The 22524-nt window shown below is 34.9% G+C and overlaps 3 protein-coding genes across 3 annotated transcripts; all 3 read left to right on the plus strand.

Annotated features, from left to right (window-relative positions):
- Positions 1–5705: 5705 nt before the first annotated feature.
- On the plus strand, positions 5706–11317 carry LOC122313989 (aminotransferase ALD1, chloroplastic-like). The gene is made up of 10 exons (XM_043129349.1): positions 5706–5853; positions 5983–6008; positions 6127–6194; positions 6537–6653; positions 7898–7960; positions 8272–8376; positions 8558–8608; positions 9160–9480; positions 9832–10038; positions 10827–11317. The coding sequence occupies exons 1-10, from the start codon at positions 5783–5785 to the stop codon at positions 11118–11120; spliced, it is 1323 nt and encodes a 440-aa protein (XP_042985283.1). The 5' UTR covers positions 5706–5782; the 3' UTR covers positions 11121–11317.
- Positions 11318–14051: 2734 nt separating this feature from the next.
- Positions 14052–16414, plus strand: LOC122313880 (heavy metal-associated isoprenylated plant protein 3-like). The gene is made up of 3 exons (XM_043129167.1): positions 14052–14657; positions 14948–15023; positions 15953–16414. The coding sequence occupies exons 1-3, from the start codon at positions 14316–14318 to the stop codon at positions 16129–16131; spliced, it is 597 nt and encodes a 198-aa protein (XP_042985101.1). The 5' UTR covers positions 14052–14315; the 3' UTR covers positions 16132–16414.
- Positions 16415–18478: 2064 nt separating this feature from the next.
- Positions 18479–22297, plus strand: LOC122313894 (high affinity sulfate transporter 2-like). Its single transcript, XM_043129192.1, has 14 exons — positions 18479–18593; positions 18716–19048; positions 19138–19186; positions 19287–19500; positions 19603–19777; positions 19908–19973; positions 20083–20196; positions 20302–20418; positions 20612–20738; positions 20841–21127; positions 21217–21407; positions 21514–21599; positions 21699–21775; positions 21897–22297. The coding sequence occupies exons 2-14, from the start codon at positions 18728–18730 to the stop codon at positions 22035–22037; spliced, it is 1965 nt and encodes a 654-aa protein (XP_042985126.1). The 5' UTR covers positions 18479–18593; positions 18716–18727; the 3' UTR covers positions 22038–22297.
- The last annotated feature ends 227 nt before the right edge of the window (positions 22298–22524 follow it).

A 22524-nucleotide genomic window follows, 5' to 3' on the forward strand; every position in this document is an offset into this window, starting at 1 on the left:
ATTGTCAATCTGGACAGAACACTAACCCGTGTCTTCCATTGTCTCCTCATTTTCCTCTACAACTTCTTTAATTAAATAAAATTTAAGGCTATTGCATCGATGCCCTGAATGCCATTTCGAGTCACAATGGTAACACAAGCCCTTGTCTCTTTTTATTTTCATTTGATTTGGATTGATTTTCTGCACTGGTACTGTGGCTTTATTATATGGTTGGTGGTTTTCTGAAGAGTCTGGATTTTGTGCTGGTTGGTATTTTAATGAGGCTGGTTCAACATATTGAGGAAGGTTTGGTCGTGGGTTTGGCTTTTTATGGAGGGATAGTTTTTCTTCTTGAATTCTTGCAAGCCTATAAGCTGTGAGTAGAGTGTGAGGGTTGAACATCTTAACTGTCAAACGGATATCGTCTTTTAATCCACTGATAAAGCAACTCAGCTTGTCACTTTCATCCAAACGCCTTAGCCTATTAGCAATAAGCTCAAAGGCAGTCTTATACTCCTCAACCGAACCCATCTACCTTAGTCTAGTAATTTGTTCAACTGGATCATCATAGCTACTAGGGCCAAAACGAATCAGTAAAACATTAACAAAATCCTCCCACTCAGTCAACAAACCTGACTCATCAAGGCCTTGAAACCAAACTAATGCCTTTCCAACCATGTGAAATGATACCAAATGTAAACGATGGTGAGGTAAAGTATTGTGAAATGCAAAGAACTGTTTTACCTTGTACAGCCAGCCTTGTGGATCATCCCCATCAAATGTTGGAAAGTCAAGCCGTACAGATCTAGGTTGTATGTCTCCCGCATGAGGTATCGTGTGTTGCCCATTATTTTCTTCATTGTTATTGAAAATGCTTGATGGGTTTGCATTTGATTTCTGCATATCAGATGCAAACGATGAAAACTGCTACATCATGTTTTCTATTTGCTTCTTGACTGCTTGCAGCTCAATACCGATGGTAGTAAACTGTGATTCAGTATTTTTTATGTGTGCTTCAGTTGATTTCTTAAATGACGTGAACCCTTCATGCAGGTCCTTCAATCTAGTGTCGTCTGCCATTGGGGCTAAGGAAAGTAGGATCTGGGCTCTTGGATACCACTTATAATAGCTTATGGTAAATGTAGTGAAAATAAGATGGAAATGTATAGAAGAAACTGTAATATTAATGGAAATGCCTCACGACAGTAGCCACACTTTCTTCGAGGGAAAGCACCTCTACAGTAATGATGAACAGTAAAATATTCTATATCATATGTTAAGTCTCATACAGAGACCTTATGTACTATAATATGTAATTTACGAAAGTCTTTATTCTAACTAGGCTAAAGGCCCTTACAATTTAAATCAAAGATGAATAACAGCTGCAGCTTCTGGCCCATACGGCCCAGCTTTTCTTGTCTGATCCAGCCCTTACATCCTCCCATTAGCAGGCCCTTTCACGCTGGTAGGCCACGACAGCAACTAAATCCCAGCTGGGAGTTCACTTCAGTTCAGATGCTCTAAAGTCCTTCATGCTCTGCTCCTTGCCGCCTAAGCTGTGTGACACTTTATACATTAATGTAATATACACTTCCTTGCCCAGGCACTGATGCATGCACCAATTGCTTCGCACCCATGCAAAAGTGTGTGATTGTATTCATAGCAACATTTCAAGCGAAAGGCTGAGATTTTTTGCTCATTTATGGCAAAATTAATATCCGAAAGTTGGTGAAGAAAGTTTATATTTCTCTGCCGTGTGGGGACTGGGAGTAGGAGCAATCTGAGCTTTCAAACGTGAGTGAAACAGCGTAGCCTGTCAATGTACTCGTACTGTTCGAATGCCTGGCTCTTTTTAGTTTGTTTGCGAGAATAGCCTCGTTTGATCGGTATAGGGTGAAATGAAATATTTTAAATAGTAATTAAATTAAGATAAGATGAAATAATTTATTAAAAAATATGTATTTAAATAGTAAAATAAAATGAGATAATATTTTCTTTTTTAAATTATAAAAAAATATGAATCTCACTTTAAGATTTTATCCTATTTAATTACTGTTCATGTCAATTTATATACTGTTCATTCACTTTTTACACACTCTTCATATCAGTTTTTCATTATTTATATACTTTTCACAAACTATTCACTGTCGGTTTTTATTATTTTATTTATTTATTATATATTTAAGTAGTTATTTTCAAAATTTAATAGATAAAATATAGTTTTTAGATAGTAAAAATCACTATACCGTACAGCTCCGGATGGAATGAAATATCTGACTAGATTATTTTAGATCATTTTACATATATATATATATATATTTTTTACTTAGATAAATGGCTAATTTATTTTTTAGAAAAATAACTTTTTAGACAATTCTGAAAATCTAAAAAATAAATAGAAAATTGAAGATTTTTATCCATGGGGGAAAAATGTTTGCCGGATGTCGTTTTGTAAAAGATTCGTGCGTCAAAAGCTGCCCGTCCCAATAATAGCACGACAAACGTAGGACATTATAGAAAGCAAGAAAAGCCGACAGATGAAGAACAGAAGCAGAACTGATGCTCTGGTTTGTCTCCATCTTACGTTTGATCTTGCTTTTAGTTTTAATTTTATTATTATTAAATGTTGAATGAGTCAAGGTCAATTAATTTTCTATTAACATATACAAAATAGGCAAAGGATCGATCTCAATTCAAGACGGAATTTGGTACTTCTCCTGTTCACATTTGAGGTCTTCAGAGTTTAGTCGTCGTCTTTTACGTATTTCTGGTTGTTTGAATGTTTATTCAGGATAAGGATAGAGGGTAGTTAAGATTTGCACTATTAAATCATTAATTTAATAATGAAGAATCAAACGATCCAATTGTTAAATCACCATTTAGATTACCTTAAGAAGTTCTTGTTCGAGGTTTTAAGTGGGAGATATACATTTAAGGCCACGTTTGGATAATAAAAGTATTTTATTTTATCTCATTTTATCTTATTATTATAACTTTTTTAAATTTTTACATAAAATATAATAAATAATTTAACTTTTTCAAATTTTAAAATAATAATAATAATATTATAATATTATTTTATTCAATTTTTCACTTTTATCTTAACTCAATATCCAAACAGCACCTAAATGAGTTCTATGACATTTATTGAGATTTGTGCAAATGTTTTGTGCATCATATTCCATAAAATGTTATAAGGTATAATTTATATAATTATCTCTTTCTTAATTGAATTGTCTGAAACTCAAATACACTCAAACACAATACCTATTAGTGATGGGACTTGTTTGGATACTTAGTTTGTGTTTAGTTGTTAAACTAAATTTAATTCATTTTAAACTAATCATTGATAAAACTCATTAATTTTTTAATTTCTCGTAAAAAAGTTATTCTCATCTCAACATTCTTTATACATTTCATCCTAAAAAGTTAAATTTATCTCAACCTATAAAAGTTAAACTCATCTCAATGAGATCTACAAAATATTATTATTTACAACTCAACTCAACTAATCTCAACTCAACTCGTAAATAGTACTGAAATAATTTATAAATAGAAGTAAAATTGTTTGAATTAAAATGTTTATTGGGTTTTGAAAAAGGAAAGAGAAAAATTTGAGTAAAAATATATAAAGTTAAAAAATTGTTTAAATATTATTTTTTGATATTATTTTTATGTTAAAATTTGATAAAATTGTATTTTTTTTTTTTTTTTGTGTTTTGTTTAAAAGGTTGAAAATTTTGTAATAATTAGATAAAAAAATTAAAAATTAAAAATTATTTTATATTTAAATAATATTTAAAAATATTTATATTCCCAAACGAGGCCTAAACCTTGTAAGATTGAGTCAAAGACTATAGAAAATCCAAACGAGGTAACTGACAACAAATTTATGGAGTTATGTTGGTACAATTTTGTCTCGTTTCAAGCCTTATAATAAAGAGACAACAACCCATATGGTCTTGAAGCATCCGGTTTCCTTCAAATAATAATAAAATATTTTAAATGGCCAAGGCTTGAGCTCAATATTAAGCTATAAACTTTGTGGAAGTTAGGTGGTCACCGCGGTTTTGCCTACTGAAAAGATTCCTTATGGTTATTCTCTTCAATCCTTTCATACTAAGGAAAGTACTATTTTATGGCTGTCAACCTTTTTTTTTTTTTTTTTTTTTTTTGGTTTAACCATCATAAAATCTAGTAGGGTAGACTTGCACGCTGAAGATATTGAGACGTGATTAATCTTTTGGGTCAATGCTTTTGGATGACACAGTCACGACATGATGAACACTATGTAATTCAAAACTTCTTGGATTGTGCATGTGTTTATGCAAGTAAGACTTGGGTTTGAATAACAAGAGTATGGCTACATGAAATACAATCGAAGGATGTAAGAAGTTTTCATGCAAATTCATCAAGATACTGGGCAGACATAGGGAGAAAAAATATTGGGAATTAGGTAAGCAGATGTGGAACTTTTGATGGAATATTGACATCTTGTGGTCTTTAATAATAGTGGAAGTACTTGATCTTCCTTCATGTTTTTGTTATTGTGACAACAGATATCACCTAAAGAAAGCTTGGAAGTCAACCTTATCTTTTTGGTTTCACCGTTATAAACATGGAAGGGTAGACTTAAACTGTGACATTGACATTGTGATGTGCTTCTTTTGGGTCAATGCTTGGATGACGCAGGCACTGACTTGCACACAATGCAATTTGAAACTTCTTGGATTGTGCATCAATGCATGTGTTTGTGCAAAGTAATACCTAGGTTTGAATGGCATTAGTATGGCTACAGGAAATACAATCGAAGGATGTAAGAAGCAGTCATGCAAATTCATCAAGACATTGGACAGACTTGAGTAGAAAAATTATTGGGAATTTGGTGACGGTTTGACAGGATATTGACATCTTGTGGTCTTTAATAATGACTATACATATTGTCAGCCGATCATACTGGTTCTTCCTTCATGGTTTTTTATTCATGTAACAACAGATCTCACCTAAAGAAAGCTACATAACTTTTCAATGTGGAAATAAACCATTTATTTCATACAGTTCGGTCAGAATGGATATAGAACACTTGTTTCCTTTAGTTACCATGCAGGAAAACCTTGAAAGATAGCATGTAGGTAGTTCTGCATATCATCTGTATGACTAAAACATGTGCCCTGGACTGATATAGCTTAGTGGTATCTAGCTGTTAGATATTTATATTTTAATATACAGGACATGATTCTGTCCACTGGACTACATGCATATGCATGCACGTTAATGACTGGATCATGATTTATTGAGAGCAATGCTCAAAATCACATAAACGAATTCGAAGGCACTACCAAGGAAATAACCTCACCTAGTTTCTGATGCACTTTAGAGATCAACAGGGTCAAAATGGAGAAAAGAAGGAAAAAAAAAAAGAGAAAAAAAGAGAGGGGGGGGGGGGGGGGGGGGGGGGGGGGGGGGAGGTGTGGGAAACAGGACCAATTTTCTTTGTTACTTAAATTAATGATATACTGAAATCATTCGAACAGCGACTACCAAGCTTCGGGAATAGCCATTTGGTGTGAACTGATTGATCTCACATGTGCTAGCTTCTGAGGACTGACTATTGAAGAAATCCTGTTCTGCCAGACTGGCACTGAATATCATTTATTATTGACCCCTTTTAGATGTTGATAGGAAGTGGTACGTGACTATATATATCACAATGTGGATATCTAGCATACTTGCAATTACTCATCTACATTTGAAACAAGAATCTCAAAAGGGTTTGTCTGAAGCAGAAATAATTAAACACAAAATGTATAACTTTTCAGCTTGCAGTTCTTTGTCCTTCGCAATTGTATTGCAGCCTAGGATGGTCCAGGCCAGGTACTTCCATGATATAAAAATAGGAACCAGAGTCGGTGTTATGTCATGGTCTATCATCTACTTTCATGCACAACGAATTCAAGCTGATATGCTCTTAATGTATTCTGTTATTGTTTCTGATTGTTACAGCCTGAAGGCCAAAAGGGATGGAGTTGGTATGAACACATGTTGTACTGGTTAAAGCCCATTTTTTTAAATTTTAGATGCTTGCAGCTTTCATTCTGATTTTTAACGCCAAGTTCTCATCAATACTCATAAGTTGTGTTATCACAGGTTACCGGACAAAGGTACCCCGGAACGTGAACATGGAAAATTTGCAGAATGGATATTTGTTCTCTGAGGTGCCTTGGATTCTTGTTTAACTGATATTTAGCTATTTTAACTTTTCTTTCTTTCTTTCAATGAACGATTTAACTTGTTTCTGTGTTTTTATAATGGTATTGGGCCATATGGCTTCCTACCTAAATCATTGATTTGAGCCCTGTCAATTTCCTTCTGATCAAAATGACTTTCCAAGTACAAGATTCTCTTGCCACCCCTGGTGTAGTAGCGTCTTATGAATCCATCTGCATGCCACTTCGTTTTGGTGGCTTTTGACAATAACCATTTTTTTGTTTTGTTTTCCCAGTGTCTCAGCATTAGGTATTCATAGTTGCTCATGACCTTAACTACATATGATTCAGATTTCCAGGTGCAAGCTTCAACACATTGAGAAGTTCCCAAATGCGAAATTGATCAGCCTCGGAGTTGGTGATACCACAGAGCCTCTACCAGACATCATAGCATCAAGCATGGCAGAAGTAATTTAAATAAATCCTTATTTGTTTGCTTTTGTCATGCTTCTACAGTCTATAAAAGCTGGAGAGAATTACTTGCCAACATGAACATATCTGTCTGAGTTGGACAGGTTTATGTTTGCCAAGGGATCTAATCAAATCACAGAGAAACCAATAGGGACAAAAATATTTCCCTTCAGATGGATGATTTATTTGATGCATCTTGAATGTTTTTTTCCTAATCACGTTTCTATAATTCATATAATGTGATCCCCCGACATGAACATGGATATAAGATGTGGAAATGGGTTTTCCTAACATTACATATTGGCATACTTTTGCAAGAAACTAGCATATAAAGTGTGCAAATGTGAGCAAAATGTTGCAAATATATGCACAGCTATACTTAGCTGCTGTTGTGAATTTATAAGATCTCTATATGAATTTATGATATCATCTGGCAAGTGGAAAATCTTGTGTGGTGAAACACGGCAACTATCCCCTAATTGAGGATAACAGTTTTCTGTGTTTTTTACTTTTGCAGAGACACCTTTTATTGTCAGTAATTTAAAGAACAAATACAGTCAGGAAATTATACTCTGATTATCAGACTAAATTGATGACTGTTTTAGCTTCTATATCACCAAGCACATATCTTCGAGCACCATATATATAGGTTCATAGTTTGTGACTGGAAAGCTCCTTCAATATGAGGGTAAAAAATAGGTCGGGAAGGTAATAACAATATCACTCTCTAGAACCTTATTTTCTTTACATATGAGGGGCCGGTTGTCCACATATCACCCATCTCAAATAGCATGTTGATTCCCTAAAGTTATCGATACGTGCCTTCCTCAGAAGTGCTGATACCATCTTTCTCAATTTGATAATTAAATTTTATTCTTATTGCCAAACATACACCAATAAGCAAACTGGCAAAGACAGAATGTTTTATGTTTCAGAAGAAATCCTTTCATAAACAGATATACACATACATATCTATTCTGGGACAAGTGTTTGTATGTATGTGCATTACACATTAGAATGTAAAATACTAAATCCTTTGGGAATATTAATCAAGCAATCTCTTTCTTGTATCGAGATCATTCAGAAGCAGAAAGTTATTGATGCAGTGAAGATTTCATTTGTTCTCTCTCTCTCTCTCTCTCTCTCTCTCTGCTTTTCTTGACCCATAAGCCATTAATGCCAGAGGGAGCTTTCAAGAAATTTGTTTAAAACTAAACATCCGCTAACATGATGTTTTACAGTATGCACTGGCCCTTTCAACGCCTGAAGGTTATAGAGGGTATGGACCAGAGCAAGGCTATGAGGTATTTTGAATCTTTGATGCTTGTTTCAGTTTATCCGAATATTTTATTGCTTTGTTATTTTTTTCATTTTCTAAATTTTTAATATGAAGCTATAGATATTAATAACCATTTTACTTTAGTCCTATATGCTATAATTGAAGCCTGTTTTACAAACATTTGTGTCCACTACTGGACAAATAAACTGTTAGGTAGGCCTCCACTGACAAGGGAAGATCTGAAAAGAAAAGATTACAAATGAATATACAATTACAATACCGTTAAAATTCCATGTAAATGGATGTTAGACTGCAACTTCTATGTCCATGTGGCAGGCATTGAGGAAGGCTATTGCCGAATCATTCTACAAAGATATATCCATAAAAGATACAGAAGTTTTTGTGACGGATGGCGCACAGTGCGATATTACTCGTCTGCAGGTATTTAAACATTGAGCATTGATGGATATCTCCTTCCTTCCTTCTTTGTTTGTATGATTTTATTTATTTATTTTACACAAGAAATTTTTTAGAATGCTACAATCTGGACATCATCTGTTTATCTTATTAAGCTTGTTTTACCGTACAAGTACTCAATCATGTTCTCTTTCTATATTGGCAGTTGCTTCTCGGTGCAAATGTGACGATAGCTGTACAGGACCCCTCTTATCCGGTAACAATATCAAGCTTCTCTATACCCTTTTATAAATTGTCAGGACTCTATGCATTGCAGATGCTACTAACAATTGACCCCAATTTCTAACTCCATGTCTTCTGTTTCTACTCACGAAATCATAGCATGGCCAACATTACCAGCACCATGAAGGGGTTATCTGCTAAAATCAAACCCCATAATGGTCTTGAGAATTTAGGTTGGCAACACAGGCGATATAGAGTATTACTTTTTCCTAAGGCATACTGCAATTCATCACCTGATGTTTTTTGTAATAATTGAATGATTTGTTTTCTTCATGCACTCTCCTTGCGACTCGAATCTTTTTTGAACTTACTTGGGAAAAAAGACGACATCTTTTGAACTGGGCACTTTCTCAGATTATACTAATAACTTATATCTTATTGCAAATTATTTATGCTTTGCTTCATACAGAATCTATAGCTGAGAGAACTACTATGCTTGAAGTCATTACCCCTGCTTCCTTAGTACAGAGCTGAAATCATGGCTTTTCAACGTAGAACTCGTGATAAAAAAATGTTTTTCAACAGGTTTATCAAGATTCAAGTATCATAATTGGTCAGGCTGGAAATTACAAAGACAAAGCTTTGAAGTGTAGGAACATTGAATATATGAGATGTTCTCCTCAAAATAACTTCTTTCCTGACTTGGATACAACGTCAAGAGCAGACATTATCTTCTTTTGCTCTCCGAACAATCCTACTGGTCATGCGGCAACACGAAAGCAGTTAGAGAAACTTGTGGAATTTGCAAGGAATAATGGTTCAATTATCATTTTTGATTCCGCCTATGCATCTTATATTATGGATGATAGTCCTCGGTCAATCTTTGAAATTCCTGGTGCCAGAGAGGTGAATAATTCTTTTCCCCAAACAAAAAAATGTAGTTATAGTTAGCCTGCTAATTGAGAATCAACATACGAGGCCCCTGACTTATGGTAGCCAATTATTTAGCTCATTCATCTTTGCGTGTGATAAAAGATATTGTTAAACACTGGGGAGAGGTCAATATGAATTCAAATGACATATGCACGTATCAAGAAAACACGATATATTACAGTTTGTACCATAATAACATCTAGTTTGTGGGTAAAGGGAACATAATAATTTGTTAATTTGCTTCTTAAACAATAAGCAGCTTCTCAATGTTTCTCTATTACAGCGTATCGATTTATATTTGTTTTATTCTTTTTCCTCTTGTAGGTTGCAATTGAAGTTTCTTCTTTCTCCAAGTTTGCTGGGTTCACCGGTGTCCGTCTTGGTTGGACGGTGGTCCCTGAAGAACTCTTATTCTCAAATGGATTTCCTGTCAGAAATGACTTTGATCGCATTGTGTGCACTTGCTTTAATGGTGCCTCCAATATAGCTCAGGCTGGTGGACTGGCCTGTCTATCATCGGAGGGTCTGAAGGTAAGGGACAATGCAGGATGCAAATCCAAGGAATGGCATTTTCAAAATAGCATGCAGCTTTAACGTTGAACTTTGTGTTTGTGTATGTATGCACGCATATCTAAAGATAGAAGTGCATGAATCAACGAGTTTCTCTGTTGTCCTTTATCAGGACAAAATCTGCAACAATATCATACCAAGCAATGAGAGCGTCTTGGTGACTTTTAAATGACCAGGCGTAATCTTAGTCTTGATTGATTTCGAAGAATATTTATCTTTCCCTGAAACAGAATATTTTACCATGACTACTTCATATTATATCTCTGTGATTAAACTCATTCTTTATTTGGAATACTTTTTCATAAAAAGCAAACAGAGCCTGAGTTTCTAAACGAGCAGCACAAAATCCTATCCTCCCCTCAAATCTGTTTCCATACATCCTAGAGGTCCGTCTACAGAATATTTTGGGACTGCTAAACCCTTTAAACAAGTACATCCACCGATGGAATTATAGAAATTGGCGTCTGATTCATTGTTAGGTTTGGGGGTGAGATAAGATGAGAATTTTGATATTTTTGTGATTAGTGTTAAGATGATATGAGTTGAGATTTTTGAGTTGGGTTTAAAAATTTGTGTGGGTCCCATAATATAAAATTGTTGAACTTGTTTTAGAAAAATGACATACTGATCATGTGTTTAGTAGAACTGTCTCAAGTCCTAGTCTTTTAAAATTGAATCATTTTTATTTTGTTATCACCCAATATAATTTCCATGCCGATCGAATTGATGTTTGGAAATCTCCATTTCAGGCTACAAAGTCCATGGTTCAGTACTACATGGAGAATGCAAGGATTCTGGTTGACACTTTCACTTCTCTGGGTTTGGAGGTATATGGAGGTGCAAATGCCCCTTATGTGTGGGTGCGTTTTCCTGGCTCAAAATCTTGGGATGTATTTTCTGAGATTCTTGAGAAGACTCACATAATCACAGCTCCAGGTTCCGGATTCGGAACAGGAGGTGAAGAGTTCCTAAGAATCAGTGCTTATGGCAACAGAAAGTGTATCCTTGAGGCCTCACGGAGGCTGGGGAGCTTTTTCTCCTGAGGATCGAGAGCATTTTATTTTCCTTTGTGGCACGTATATCCATATATCCATGTACTCTTACATAAACGTTATTTGGTGTGTAATAACTCATATACTTTCATGCAAGCAGTAATATCTAAGATATGATTAATTTATATTATTCCTATATATTTATACTTTTTTATGAGAAATTACGCTATATATCAGCAAATTTCATTCTTTATACAATGCTACTGCTTCTATCTATCCATCTTCTTTCAAACCATTTGAACGAGTTTAAAAAACGGAAAAATATAGTTACAAGTATAATTGTACACTAATCTGTGTACCAATGTGATGTGATTGGTTAAAAAGTAGATTTTATTGAAAATAATGTTAATTTAAATTTTAAGTATGAATGAATCAGTATTGGTACACAGATTAGTACGCGACTATATTTGTATATAGTAAAACTCTTAAAAAACCGCACTGACTTCTTATAAATTGTTGAGCAGTGAAAGACCTTCATGAAATATTTTGAGAGGTACATTTTTATTATATAAGGAGATCAATTTAAGTTTGCTTTGCATTTTACTCCTAAAGATGATTCAATTGTGAGGTTAAAGAGGAGTTAGGTCTACATATAAATTTTATATGAGAAAGTTTACACTGGCGTGACTTGAATACATGTAGAAAAGTTTGAAACTTGAATCTGAAAAAAAAAAAAAAAAAAAAAAAAAAGAAGAAGAAGAGAGAGAGAGAGAGATGCTACGTGGAAGCTTTCCACTGTACACCTCTACCTAACCAATATGAATTATTTGATGTCATTTTTCTCATTTTATTTAAATATACATATATTTAAGCCTTAATATAGAAGGAAAAAAATGGCTAATGATCATATATTAATTATATGGAATTTTGTGGTGGAAGGCTTTCACTTAAATTTTTTATTTTTTATTTTTAAAAAAGGCCCACAAATAAGCCTATCTACACCGACAAAGAGTCGGATATGGGCCGTCAGGTAACAAGAGACCAAAAATGGTCGGGCCATTATTTTATGGAAGAATCCCATGCCATGGTAAAAAAGTAGAAAAAAAAGTTTTGAGGTCCTTCCTCGGTCATCTTTCAGACTTTCAGCCATGCATCTAGCTACATCATGGCAAAAGGTAGATGGAATTAGTCAGAGGCAAGCTCCAGTTGAAGAGGACAACTCAACTCACGCCATACCTGTTGCACATGCAGGCCAGCCAAGACACAAATTAAGCATGCAAACCTCCATGCATCTTCATTAATGAATAATTATTAATTATTTTCCTGGTAGCAAGATTCTAATTCCTAGCTAGCTTGTCGATCGGTAGAATTAATGGAGATCATCGTCGAAAATATCAAATCAATCCAAGAAAGACGACTCTGAATATCTCTAGATAGTAGATAGATTCAAATTGCAAAGCTTGATCATGAGTCACATTTGAAGAAATACCTGCAATGAAACCAGGTTCAGATGCTCATAATTACATAATCAAGTGCTCAGCTTTTCTTTTTGCTCCTGGTTAAGGTTATTAGATGTGTAAATTACACAATTTTTCATCAAAATCCAAAATCACATGCACCCTCGTGCATGCATGTCCATGCAGTACTCTAATATTGTAAAGGGAAGGAAGCTTTAGCCTTAGCATTGTTCTTGTACACTGGAAACGGTAGATTTATTGAGTTAATGCTGGAGCAAATAAGGTAGGTTTTGGCAGGGTGGTCCTAGCTCATGACTATTGACAAGTCCTGACCACCTTTTCGAACGTTGGTGGTCCTTTTGCTTGGTCGGGAGCTTGAAACTGTGAAGGGAATTTTAGAAGGGTAAGACTGAGGACCATGCCGGACTCTGGCCACTGGCCATATTATTGTAGTTATGTACTGCTCATTGCAATATGGTCTCACCAGGAGGAGTCCAGACTCCAGATCAAGTGTCCTTTTCGGTACATATCCGACCTGTAATTTTTTTATATTATCACACCCCCCCCCCCCCCCCCCCCCCCCCCCTCTCTTTCCTCTCTCTCTCCCCCTTTCTTTTTCTTTTTTGTCCTCTTCTTTCTTTTGATTTTAACTTATTATTAATTGAATTCTCTATGCGTGACGGTATATGGCAGTAGAGTTTCAGATCAGAACAGTTGATAACTTTGTTTAGGTAAAAAAAAGATTAAAAAAATTAGGCTATATGCCATGCATGATGGCTAAGAACTAGAAATCATTGACGCGATAACTAAAATGTGCAGTTTTCGGAGAGATTCTGCTTCTGTACTCCCAGATAATGCTCGTGAATTCAATATCATGATTCAATGAGAGGTGATCAGAATTCAGAGAGAAAAAAGAGGAGTGATTCCGACTCGGGCCGAAAATACGCATGCACGCACGAGTACTTACGAAGTAGCAGTACTCTGTGATGACAGTCTTCTTGCCTTTGTTAAAACTCATTTACTGCACTGCAGTAAAGTAATAGTAATGCATTTGCTGCCTACTTCAATACTTTTGATCATAAATGATTTGTAAATTCTGAAGAGGTAAGTTTCAAGCTTTTGTAAAAAAGATGATTTTATCTAAAAGTAGTGTAAAAAAGTTATTGTTTATCAGTAGAATTTACCTTTTTATAAAAACTTTGTATTAAAATATCTCTTTAAGACTTATAATTAACATTATTCTTTTAAATTTTACACATTATATATAAAAATGAGCTAACGGACCGTCCAGCATTTACAGCTAGTTATAAAATTTTTCTTTTGATTTTTTAAAAATATATTTTAAACATTCTTTTTCTTTTGATTTTACTGACGCTCCTAACACTTTTCTTATAGAAATATCAAATAAGTCTATACATGAAGGTGAGATGAGTAAAGAAGGGCCCACGAACGACTCATCTCTCAAGACAAAAGACAGGATACTGGTGAACACATTCAAAACATACGGATAAACAGTACAGATAAAGCTACAAATGCCAGCCATGCCCTGTACTGTTAGCTAAGTCACAAAGACAAGCATGTTTTATTCGTTTTTGTTCCATTTGATAGGCATCCTCTTTCTCCCTATTAACAGTAGTACTATCTTCTTCAGATCGAGAAGATTCTATTTCCCGGCCTAGCACTTTGCATGCCTGCTCACGCAGTTAGCTAGCCAGCCCTACCCTCCTCCAAAAGTTCTTCAATATTCACGTACTGGCCTCAATTATTTTCTGATATCATATCTTGAGCAATGAACATGACGACAACCAAGAAGATGAGAGGCTTCAAGTTCATGTGCCAGTCTCCGGCAGCAACTGAGGTACTGTGCATGACCGACGATTCTCGCTCGGTGATTGTGCCCAGAAAGTCTGATCAGAGAACTCTCCGTACTTCTGATAACAAACGGTACTTACTCAGCAATGGCGACTACTCTAGGTTCGTTGAGTCCCCTAATTATAGTAAGAGATTGGATATTTCTGTGCCTCGCCTCAAAAGAGAATATCAAGATGCGGACCTTAATCAGCAAAAGCCTGCTCATGATCTCCAGATCAAACCATCTTCAGTACTTGCTTCCTCAGATAATGTCTACCAGGTTAGATAAATTAATTATAATTAATTATTACTTTTTATTTTTATATATATGTTGATACCATTGGAAAATTAATCCAATATATAAATGTTTTCATTTCGTTCTATATATCTGGGTTCTGTTTTTTCTTTCTTTTTCTTTTTCTTTTTTTAATTTTTTAGTTGTAATTCCCAGCTTTATAAAGTTAAAAGTTTATCTACTTAAATTCCTGTATATGCCATTAATTCCATGATCAGGTTCACGTGATCATTAATTAATTTATGTGTGGTTTTTATAATTTTCATGATGATCAGGTTGTTGTGATGCGGGTATCAATTCATTGTCAAGGCTGTGCTGGCAAACTCAAGAGGCATCTGTCCAAAATGGAAGGTATTTAATTTGTAATTTCCAAGTGGGAGTATTTAATTTGCATTAATTAATTAGCATTATCACATGGTTTAATTGTTTTTCTATTTTCTTTCTTTTATAATAAATTTGTATGCTTTTAATAATATTATTAACATTGATTTGGTGGCTAGCTTCGTCACATTAATTAATCTTTATATGCAGATTTTCAGGAGTAAACAATCTTATAAATATTACTTCTATTACAAGAAAATTGCTCAGTTGTGATGAGTTATTTTCTGCTAAAAATGACTATAATTTTCTGCTAAAATGAACCTGTTTTGATAGCAAATAACTATTTTCGTAGCATAAAATACGTCACAAATGGTCTTTTTTTTATCTGTAGTGAATTCTTATTCGGATCAAAATAATTAAGAAATAGAGAATTAAAGATCAAAATAGCCTATATATTCTCTCTAACCAAAACTTCAAGCTGGTCATCAAACACAGAAAAGAAGATGCTCCTAGCTATTAGAATATATTATATATTAAATAATTAAATCAACATCTTCTAATTAAATTAAAATTTGAAGACAAATAATCATTTTATAAAATGTATTAAAGTATAAGTAGCCTTGAGTTTCATGAACATGTACTCTTCATGTAATCTTCACTCCAGTTTAATTAAATGTTTCAGTACTTGTTGGATGAGGAGTACTTGACCCACATATAACATGGAGTACTGTGCAAGAACTATATATAAAATTAGGTCATCAAAAGTATGTCTTTGCATGAATTTAAATTTTTAGTACAAATATATATAGCACTACTGATTTAACATGACTAATTACTATCTAGCCAAACGGTAACTAGGCATGAGCTGATCATGAAATGATCAACCTCTTTTGATCTTCCTCACATGATGATCATTCTGAATTGTTAATTTATAAATTATATATATATATATATATCAGGAGTTACATCATTCAGTATAGAGCTAGAGACAAAGAGGGTGACGGTGATGGGACACGTTTCACCGGCCGGAGTTCTGGAGAGCATTTCAAAGGTGAAGAAGGCGGAGTTTTGGCCCACCCTAGCTAGCGAGCTAACTGTTGAATCATCCATCCATCCATCGATTACCTCAAATGACTAGCTGCTAGCTGAATCGGTCGGAGGACTAGTTTAATTGCAAATGAGTTCCAATATCTGAAACGCTATATATATTATATATATATATATATATTAATTTTTTGTCCATCTTCGCTTTTGCTTTTAGGTCTCCATTATTAAATTTGGTCATTATCATGTTCATGGTAGAACAGACAGTACTGGAAAAGGCCAGGTGGGCATGCATGCAGAAATTCGACATATGTTAAGTTCATTTATTGATTACCGTGACATGATTTATATATGCAATATGTGCCGGTTATGACAAATATTTAGGAACGGCCTTCATGTTTATTTCCATCGTATGCAACGAACTTTCAGAACAACATGAACTACTATCACACCTTCATCTGTTCATACTACTGTCACACCTTCATCCCACTAAGCAAGATATCTTTGGGTATATTCGTGTCCTTATGATTGTATCTTTGGGTATATTTTAGCCCAAATACAAAGAAATGGAAACCGAGTAGTGATCGCAGTACTGAAGAATTAATTATAGCTAGCAAGCTGTATATATTTTAATTTGTCTCCAAATTTCGTTAAATATATATATGTGATAGTACGTACGTACCCTTCTTTTTTCAACATACACGTACGTGTCATGCTTCAAACTTCAAACCCTAAAACAAAAAGATAATGGAGATTTATAAGCACTTAATTCGTTTTCTGATAACAATTATTATTATATATGTGGAAAATGCTATCTAAATGATCAACTCTTCGGCTGGTCCTGCGGCGAGAGAGATTCAACGCTTTTAGGTTCATTGAATCCAGACACATATGATTAGAGTTTGACATCCTCCTGCTTTTTCTCTAATCTTAATTAATATCTTTTCCGGTCCCGCATTGTTAATTTATTGCTCTGAATACGTGAGAACGAAGCTCGGATATCTGAAGGTTGATCATGAATTATCTACTCTATTATTCTATACGAATATAATTATTAGCCGCGCGACCGACTTAATTTTTTTTTTCCAAGTTGTTAATATTTAGAGTTGGAAAGGCCGGATGATCGAGTTGCATGTTAATTAATTGATTCCAAGAGTGTTGTCAATTAAGTTAGTACTACTACTTTACGCTACACACAAGTAAAAAAATCCAGATCGATTAGTATAGAGTATACCATGTCAAATGATGATCTATTCCTACCAGTGACGTCTCTCTAATTCTTGTTACCTCTTATGATCCAGCTTTCTTACCTTGTCACATTCGGAAAAGGTGACTTTCTGTTTATCAAGAATTCTTGATTATTGTTATGTATGGATATGGCCTTTCTTTTTTTATTGCTTTCTCTTGTTTTCCTTTCGTGTCTTTCTCAGGCTGAATATGATCAATTAGTTCGCATACATTGGCTGGTTGCGCATATATATAAAAAGTAAAATGCTTAATTTTGTACGTATCAGTCGCACCAGATAAATGATCTTTACTCAGCAGTACTGAATGGTTATAAACAAATTCAAATGCCACTTTTCAAGAGCTTGCAATTCATCATCATCATCATGTTGCTTGTGATTTGTTAAAGAATGTAAACTTTTATATATACTTTTTTACACGGAGAATCTCTACTTCTTTGCATGGGCTATGTAGGAAGAGTTTATAGGGGGAGCCGACTGTTTAAAATTTATACAAAATGAACAATGACCCAGTTGTTGTTTTGAGTACAAAATGAACAAGATCAGTGGTATCTTCAATTGGTGCAAGTGGAAAGAAAAAGAATTAGATAATTCATTGATCATAATTATTTCAGATCCTTCAGGTTGCAGCTTTTATTAGGACGTTCTTTACTGGAAATAACAGCTAGCTACTTTAGAGTGCTCCAGGCAAATTAAAAAGTACCCAGATCGAGTAGAATATGTAAATCTCTTCCAAGGAGTGATTTTTGATCTGTTTGGTTCACATTATTTACGTATATGAACTTTCTTTATTTGGCTTCTTCCTCTTCTTCTCCTTCTGTTTCATCGGCAGTGTGAATGCCAATGATCAATAATTGATAGGCCGGTGATAAACTTATAATAATTCAAATGTCACGTTCTGTGAGCTTCCGATATTTGCATCATCATTTTTGTTTTGTTTTTTATTTCTTTTTTTAGTCTTGCTACGTGCAATTAAAGTCGCGTACTAATCTACGTATTAATACTGATTTCTTGATATTCAAAATTTAAATTAGCACTGAATTTAATAAAATCTTATTTTTAACTATTACATTATATTGATGCACATATTAGTAAACAGTTATACTTGTAATTAGATTTTTTTTTTTTTTAAGTCAACTTTTACATATATTTTGTATTCGTGCATGAAAACTAGATGCCAAGTACATATCAGAAGAAATCTTACTTTGCAGGACCAAAGCTGTGCAGTACAGTGCCTATATAAGGAAGAGCTTTTTATGCAACTTGTTTATGATTCTTGTACTTTAAACCAGGAGCTACCTTTCTGATCAGTGTAATCTTAATATCTCTTTGCAGGCCGTGATTCTTTTGAGACGTAACTGAAGAAGTTTTCTGATTCTTTTGCGTGTCCTCGAATGATCCATAATCTTCTGCATTAATTTTTTTTTGAAACAGTTTGTTACCATAATGAGTAGGCGCGTCACTGACGAGATGGAGATTGTGAGCGGCCCTTCGTCCCGGCGCCATTCAGGGCGTTTGCCCCATATCCACAAGGTGGAACGACCTCCTACGCAAAATCTTCTGAGAGATATTCAAGATTCCTTGAAGGAGACTTTCTTCTCGGATGAGCCTTTACGCCCTTACAAGGACCAACCGGGTCCAAGAAAGTTTCTTCTTTTCCTCCAACATTTCTTTCCCATTCTTGAATGGGGAAGAACTTACAATCTTACCAAATTCAAAGGTGACCTTATCGCCGGGCTTACTATTGCCAGTTTGTGTGTTCCTCAGGTAAAACATTTCCTTAAAATAATCTAAATATTGGGTTCCAGTTCTTTCAGTTCAAATTTCGAATGATTCTTAAATATTCTTGATATCAGGATATTGCATATGCAAAGCTTGCAAATCTGGAACCCCAATATGGGTTGTGTGAGTATCCTTGTTTCTCGCAAACACCTTGGGGATTTTTTCACATCTATACCCACGTACCTCGGTAACTAATGTTGTTAATCGCCCATTTTTTTTCCAGACTCTAGCTTTGTTCCACCTCTTATTTATGCTTTCATGGGTAGCTCGAGAGATATTGCCATTGGACCGGTGGCTGTTGTGTCTCTGTTGCTTGGGACACTGCTGCAGAATGAGATCCCAGATTCACAAGCTAATTATAAACTTGCTTATAGGCGTCTAGCATTCACCGCTACCTTCTTCGCTGGGATCACTCAATTCGCACTTGGTTTTTTCAGGTCTGTTCTTTGTTGCCTTGCAGATTTTTTCACTGATAATGGTGATTCTAACACCAATGATAATCCACGAAAATTCGATGGCTTCTCTTTGCTTGCTTACAGATTGGGTTTCTTAATCGACTTTCTTTCCCATGCCGCCATTGTCGGGTTCATGGCTGGAGCTTCTGTTACCATAGCCCTTCAACAGCTCAAAGGTCTTCTCGGTATAAACAACTTCACGAAGAAGACTGACATCGTTTCTGTTATGCGCTCAGTTGGGAGCTCAGCACATCACGGGGTATATAAAATTAAAAAAATTCTATTTATCATATTTTTAATATTATTTTTTGAACATCTCAGTTGTATGTCTGTTTCTCTATTCGAATGAAGCCAATCATGCATTCTCACTCTACTTTATATGCTAACAGTGGAACTGGCAGACTATAGTCATAGGATTGTCATTCTTGGCATTAATTCTGTTTGCCAAGTACATCGTAAGTATCATCTATATTGCAGTACTATTACTACTTAACCTTAATTTTGCAGCCTTTTCCAGTATTCGATCTATTTGTTCTTGACTGATCTTGTTTGATATTGGCTCAGGGAAAAAAGAACAAGAAATTCTTTTGGGTTGCTGCTATTGCTCCTTTGACCTCTGTTATAATAGCCACATTTTTCGTGGGTATCACCCATGCGGAAAAGCAAGGTGTTGCAATTGTAAGTGCTCGTTTATGAGTTTAAAGATTTTGTTTTCAACGTGCCATGCACAAATTAAGGAGATGCATGGCAAGCTCATATGATATAGCTTTCGTCTTGTATCAGGTGAGACATATAGATAGGGGCATCAATCCATCCTCTGTTCATGAAATCTATTGGACTGGAGAATTTCTTCTCAAAGGTCTTAAGATTGGTGTCGTGGCGGGTTTGGTAGCTCTAACGGTAAGCAATTCTCAGGCCCCAATAACTTTACTCGGTTTGGGATAATTAGTCAACTAAACTGGCATCAGTACAGCACATATTTCAGTATCAGAATATAAACTGTATGACTTAAAGATCACGTTTGTAGTATAATTGGTGATTTAATATACCCTAATTCCCTTCTATATTAAAGCATAAGTTCTTGGGATTCTAGGAAGCAGTAGCAATCGGAAGAACATTTGCTGCAATGAAGGACTACCAGCTGGATGGAAACAAAGAAATGGTGGCACTGGGAAGTATGAACATTGTTGGTTCCATGACATCTTGCTATGTTGCTACAGGTGTGTAAGGGGGGTTGCAAAGATTCAAATACATACAATTCTGTCTCATCCTCTCCGATCATCAAACATTAATCTTGCCTGCCCCGGTCTTCCTTCATGCAGGATCCTTCTCTCGCTCAGCAGTAAATTTCATGGCCGGCTGCAAAACAGCCGTTTCCAACATCGTGATGTCTTGTGTTGTTCTTCTAACTTTGGTACTCATCACCCCATTGTTCAAGTACACCCCGAATGCTGTACTTGCTTCCATAATCATAGCTGCTGTGGTAGGCCTAGTTGACATCGAAGCTGTAATACTGCTGTGGAAGATTGACAAATTCGATTTCGTTGCTTGCATGGGTGCCTTCTTTGGAGTAATTTTTAAAAGCGTTGAGATAGGTCTCCTAATTGCAGTAAGAATTCAAGGAAATCTTTGGTATTTTATGTTAATTTCTGTTTTTCCTTCTCAGTACTGAAAAATTCTAACTTTTGTGAATAAAAGGTCGCAATATCCTTTGCCAAAATCCTCCTGCAAGTCACCAGGCCACGAACTGCATTACTTGGGAAGCTCCCAGGAACTAATGTTTACAGGAATGTGGAGCAATATTCCAATGCAACAACTGTTCCTGGCATTCTGATCATCAGAGTTGATTCTGCAATTTACTTTTCAAACTCCAACTACATTAAGGAGAGGTATTTACTGTCAGCAAATCTCCAAAGAATTGTGATTAAAAAGCATGCACCTTTTTGTCTCAATAAATTAGAACAAGATCATTGCTTGAATCGAATTTGCTTGCAGGATTTTAAGATGGCTAAGCAATGAAGAGGAAGAAGCAAAGAAACTAAACCAATCCGGAATCCAATACATTGTCATTGAAATGTCACGTACGTAAGCAAGTCGTAGTAATTTCTTTGGTTCTGGTTTTGGTTCTGGATCATGTCATGTAGTACTAAAGAACATGTATAAATTTTGTATGATTGCAGCTGTTACTGATATTGACACTAGTGGGATTCATTCCTTCGAAGAATTACATAAGACTCTTCACCACAGAGAAGTGCAGGTAATTGAGTGAACTTTGAAATTAATAAATATTATTTTTCATGAAGTTAATATTTTGAATGCTCTTTATGAAGTACGTAAATAAGCATTAACGATCATCGTGTTTTGTTGATTTTAAACAGCTTGTTTTAGCAAACCCAGCTCCAATAGTGATTGAAAAGCTTTACGAGTCCAAGTTCGTAAACTTAATCGGCGAGGACAAGATCTTCCTATCCGTTGCAGACGCTGTCACAACTCTGACTCCAAAAACTCAAGAACCATGATGCTAATTTAGGAGGGATATATCGAGGCAGCTGCTTTGAAATTAATAATCATGTATATTCATCTTTCTTTCTTCCTTTTTTTTTTTTTTTTTTTTTTTTTTTTTAAATAAAAAAAAGCCTAGATGTTTTGTTGTCACTACAACAAAATTGATCTTTTCCCGCTAGTTCTTTTTCCACTATATGTGCTCATGAAGAATAATTACTTGTTGTTACAAAATGTATTAGTGGAAAAGAATATGTTCTTTTGTCACCATTTTATATCCCACGGTTTCAAAATAGTGGGTAAAACTGTTTTTCGCCACGACTTTATCTAGTATAAATAAATTAACCTTTTGACACTAAGGAGGAGAGATGACAAAAGAAAAAAAACCTTTTCCCACGACTTTTTGTCGCCACAAATAAGTAGAATAGTTTAGTCTAACCATTTAATCATTATCATTGGATTAAATTTAGATCAAACGGCCCACATTAAATTAAAACCCTAATA

Source organism: Carya illinoinensis, chromosome 6 (assembly GCF_018687715.1).
Source record: "Carya illinoinensis cultivar Pawnee chromosome 6, C.illinoinensisPawnee_v1, whole genome shotgun sequence".
Lineage (NCBI taxonomy): Eukaryota > Viridiplantae > Streptophyta > Magnoliopsida > Fagales > Juglandaceae > Carya > Carya illinoinensis.

Excerpts from the sequence above, each read along its gene's own strand:
- LOC122313989 (XM_043129349.1), top strand. The coding sequence starts at position 5,783 with ATGTATAACTTTTCAGCTTGCAGTTCTTTGTCCTTCGCAATTGTATTG. Across the intron at positions 6,654-7,897 it reads TAGCATCAAGCATGGCAGAA|TATGCACTGGCCCTTTCAAC; the intron begins GTAATTTAAATA and ends GATGTTTTACAG. Across the intron at positions 10,039-10,826 it reads TATCATCGGAGGGTCTGAAG|GCTACAAAGTCCATGGTTCA; the intron begins GTAAGGGACAAT and ends TCTCCATTTCAG.
- LOC122313880 (XM_043129167.1), top strand. The coding sequence starts at position 14,316 with ATGAACATGACGACAACCAAGAAGATGAGAGGCTTCAAGTTCATGTGC. Across the intron at positions 14,658-14,947 it reads CCTCAGATAATGTCTACCAG|GTTGTTGTGATGCGGGTATC; the intron begins GTTAGATAAATT and ends CATGATGATCAG. Across the intron at positions 15,024-15,952 it reads GCATCTGTCCAAAATGGAAG|GAGTTACATCATTCAGTATA; the intron begins GTATTTAATTTG and ends TATATATATCAG.
- LOC122313894 (XM_043129192.1), top strand. The coding sequence starts at position 18,728 with ATGAGTAGGCGCGTCACTGACGAGATGGAGATTGTGAGCGGCCCTTCG. Across the intron at positions 21,128-21,216 it reads AGATAGGTCTCCTAATTGCA|GTCGCAATATCCTTTGCCAA; the intron begins GTAAGAATTCAA and ends TGTGAATAAAAG. Across the intron at positions 21,776-21,896 it reads TTCACCACAGAGAAGTGCAG|CTTGTTTTAGCAAACCCAGC; the intron begins GTAATTGAGTGA and ends GATTTTAAACAG.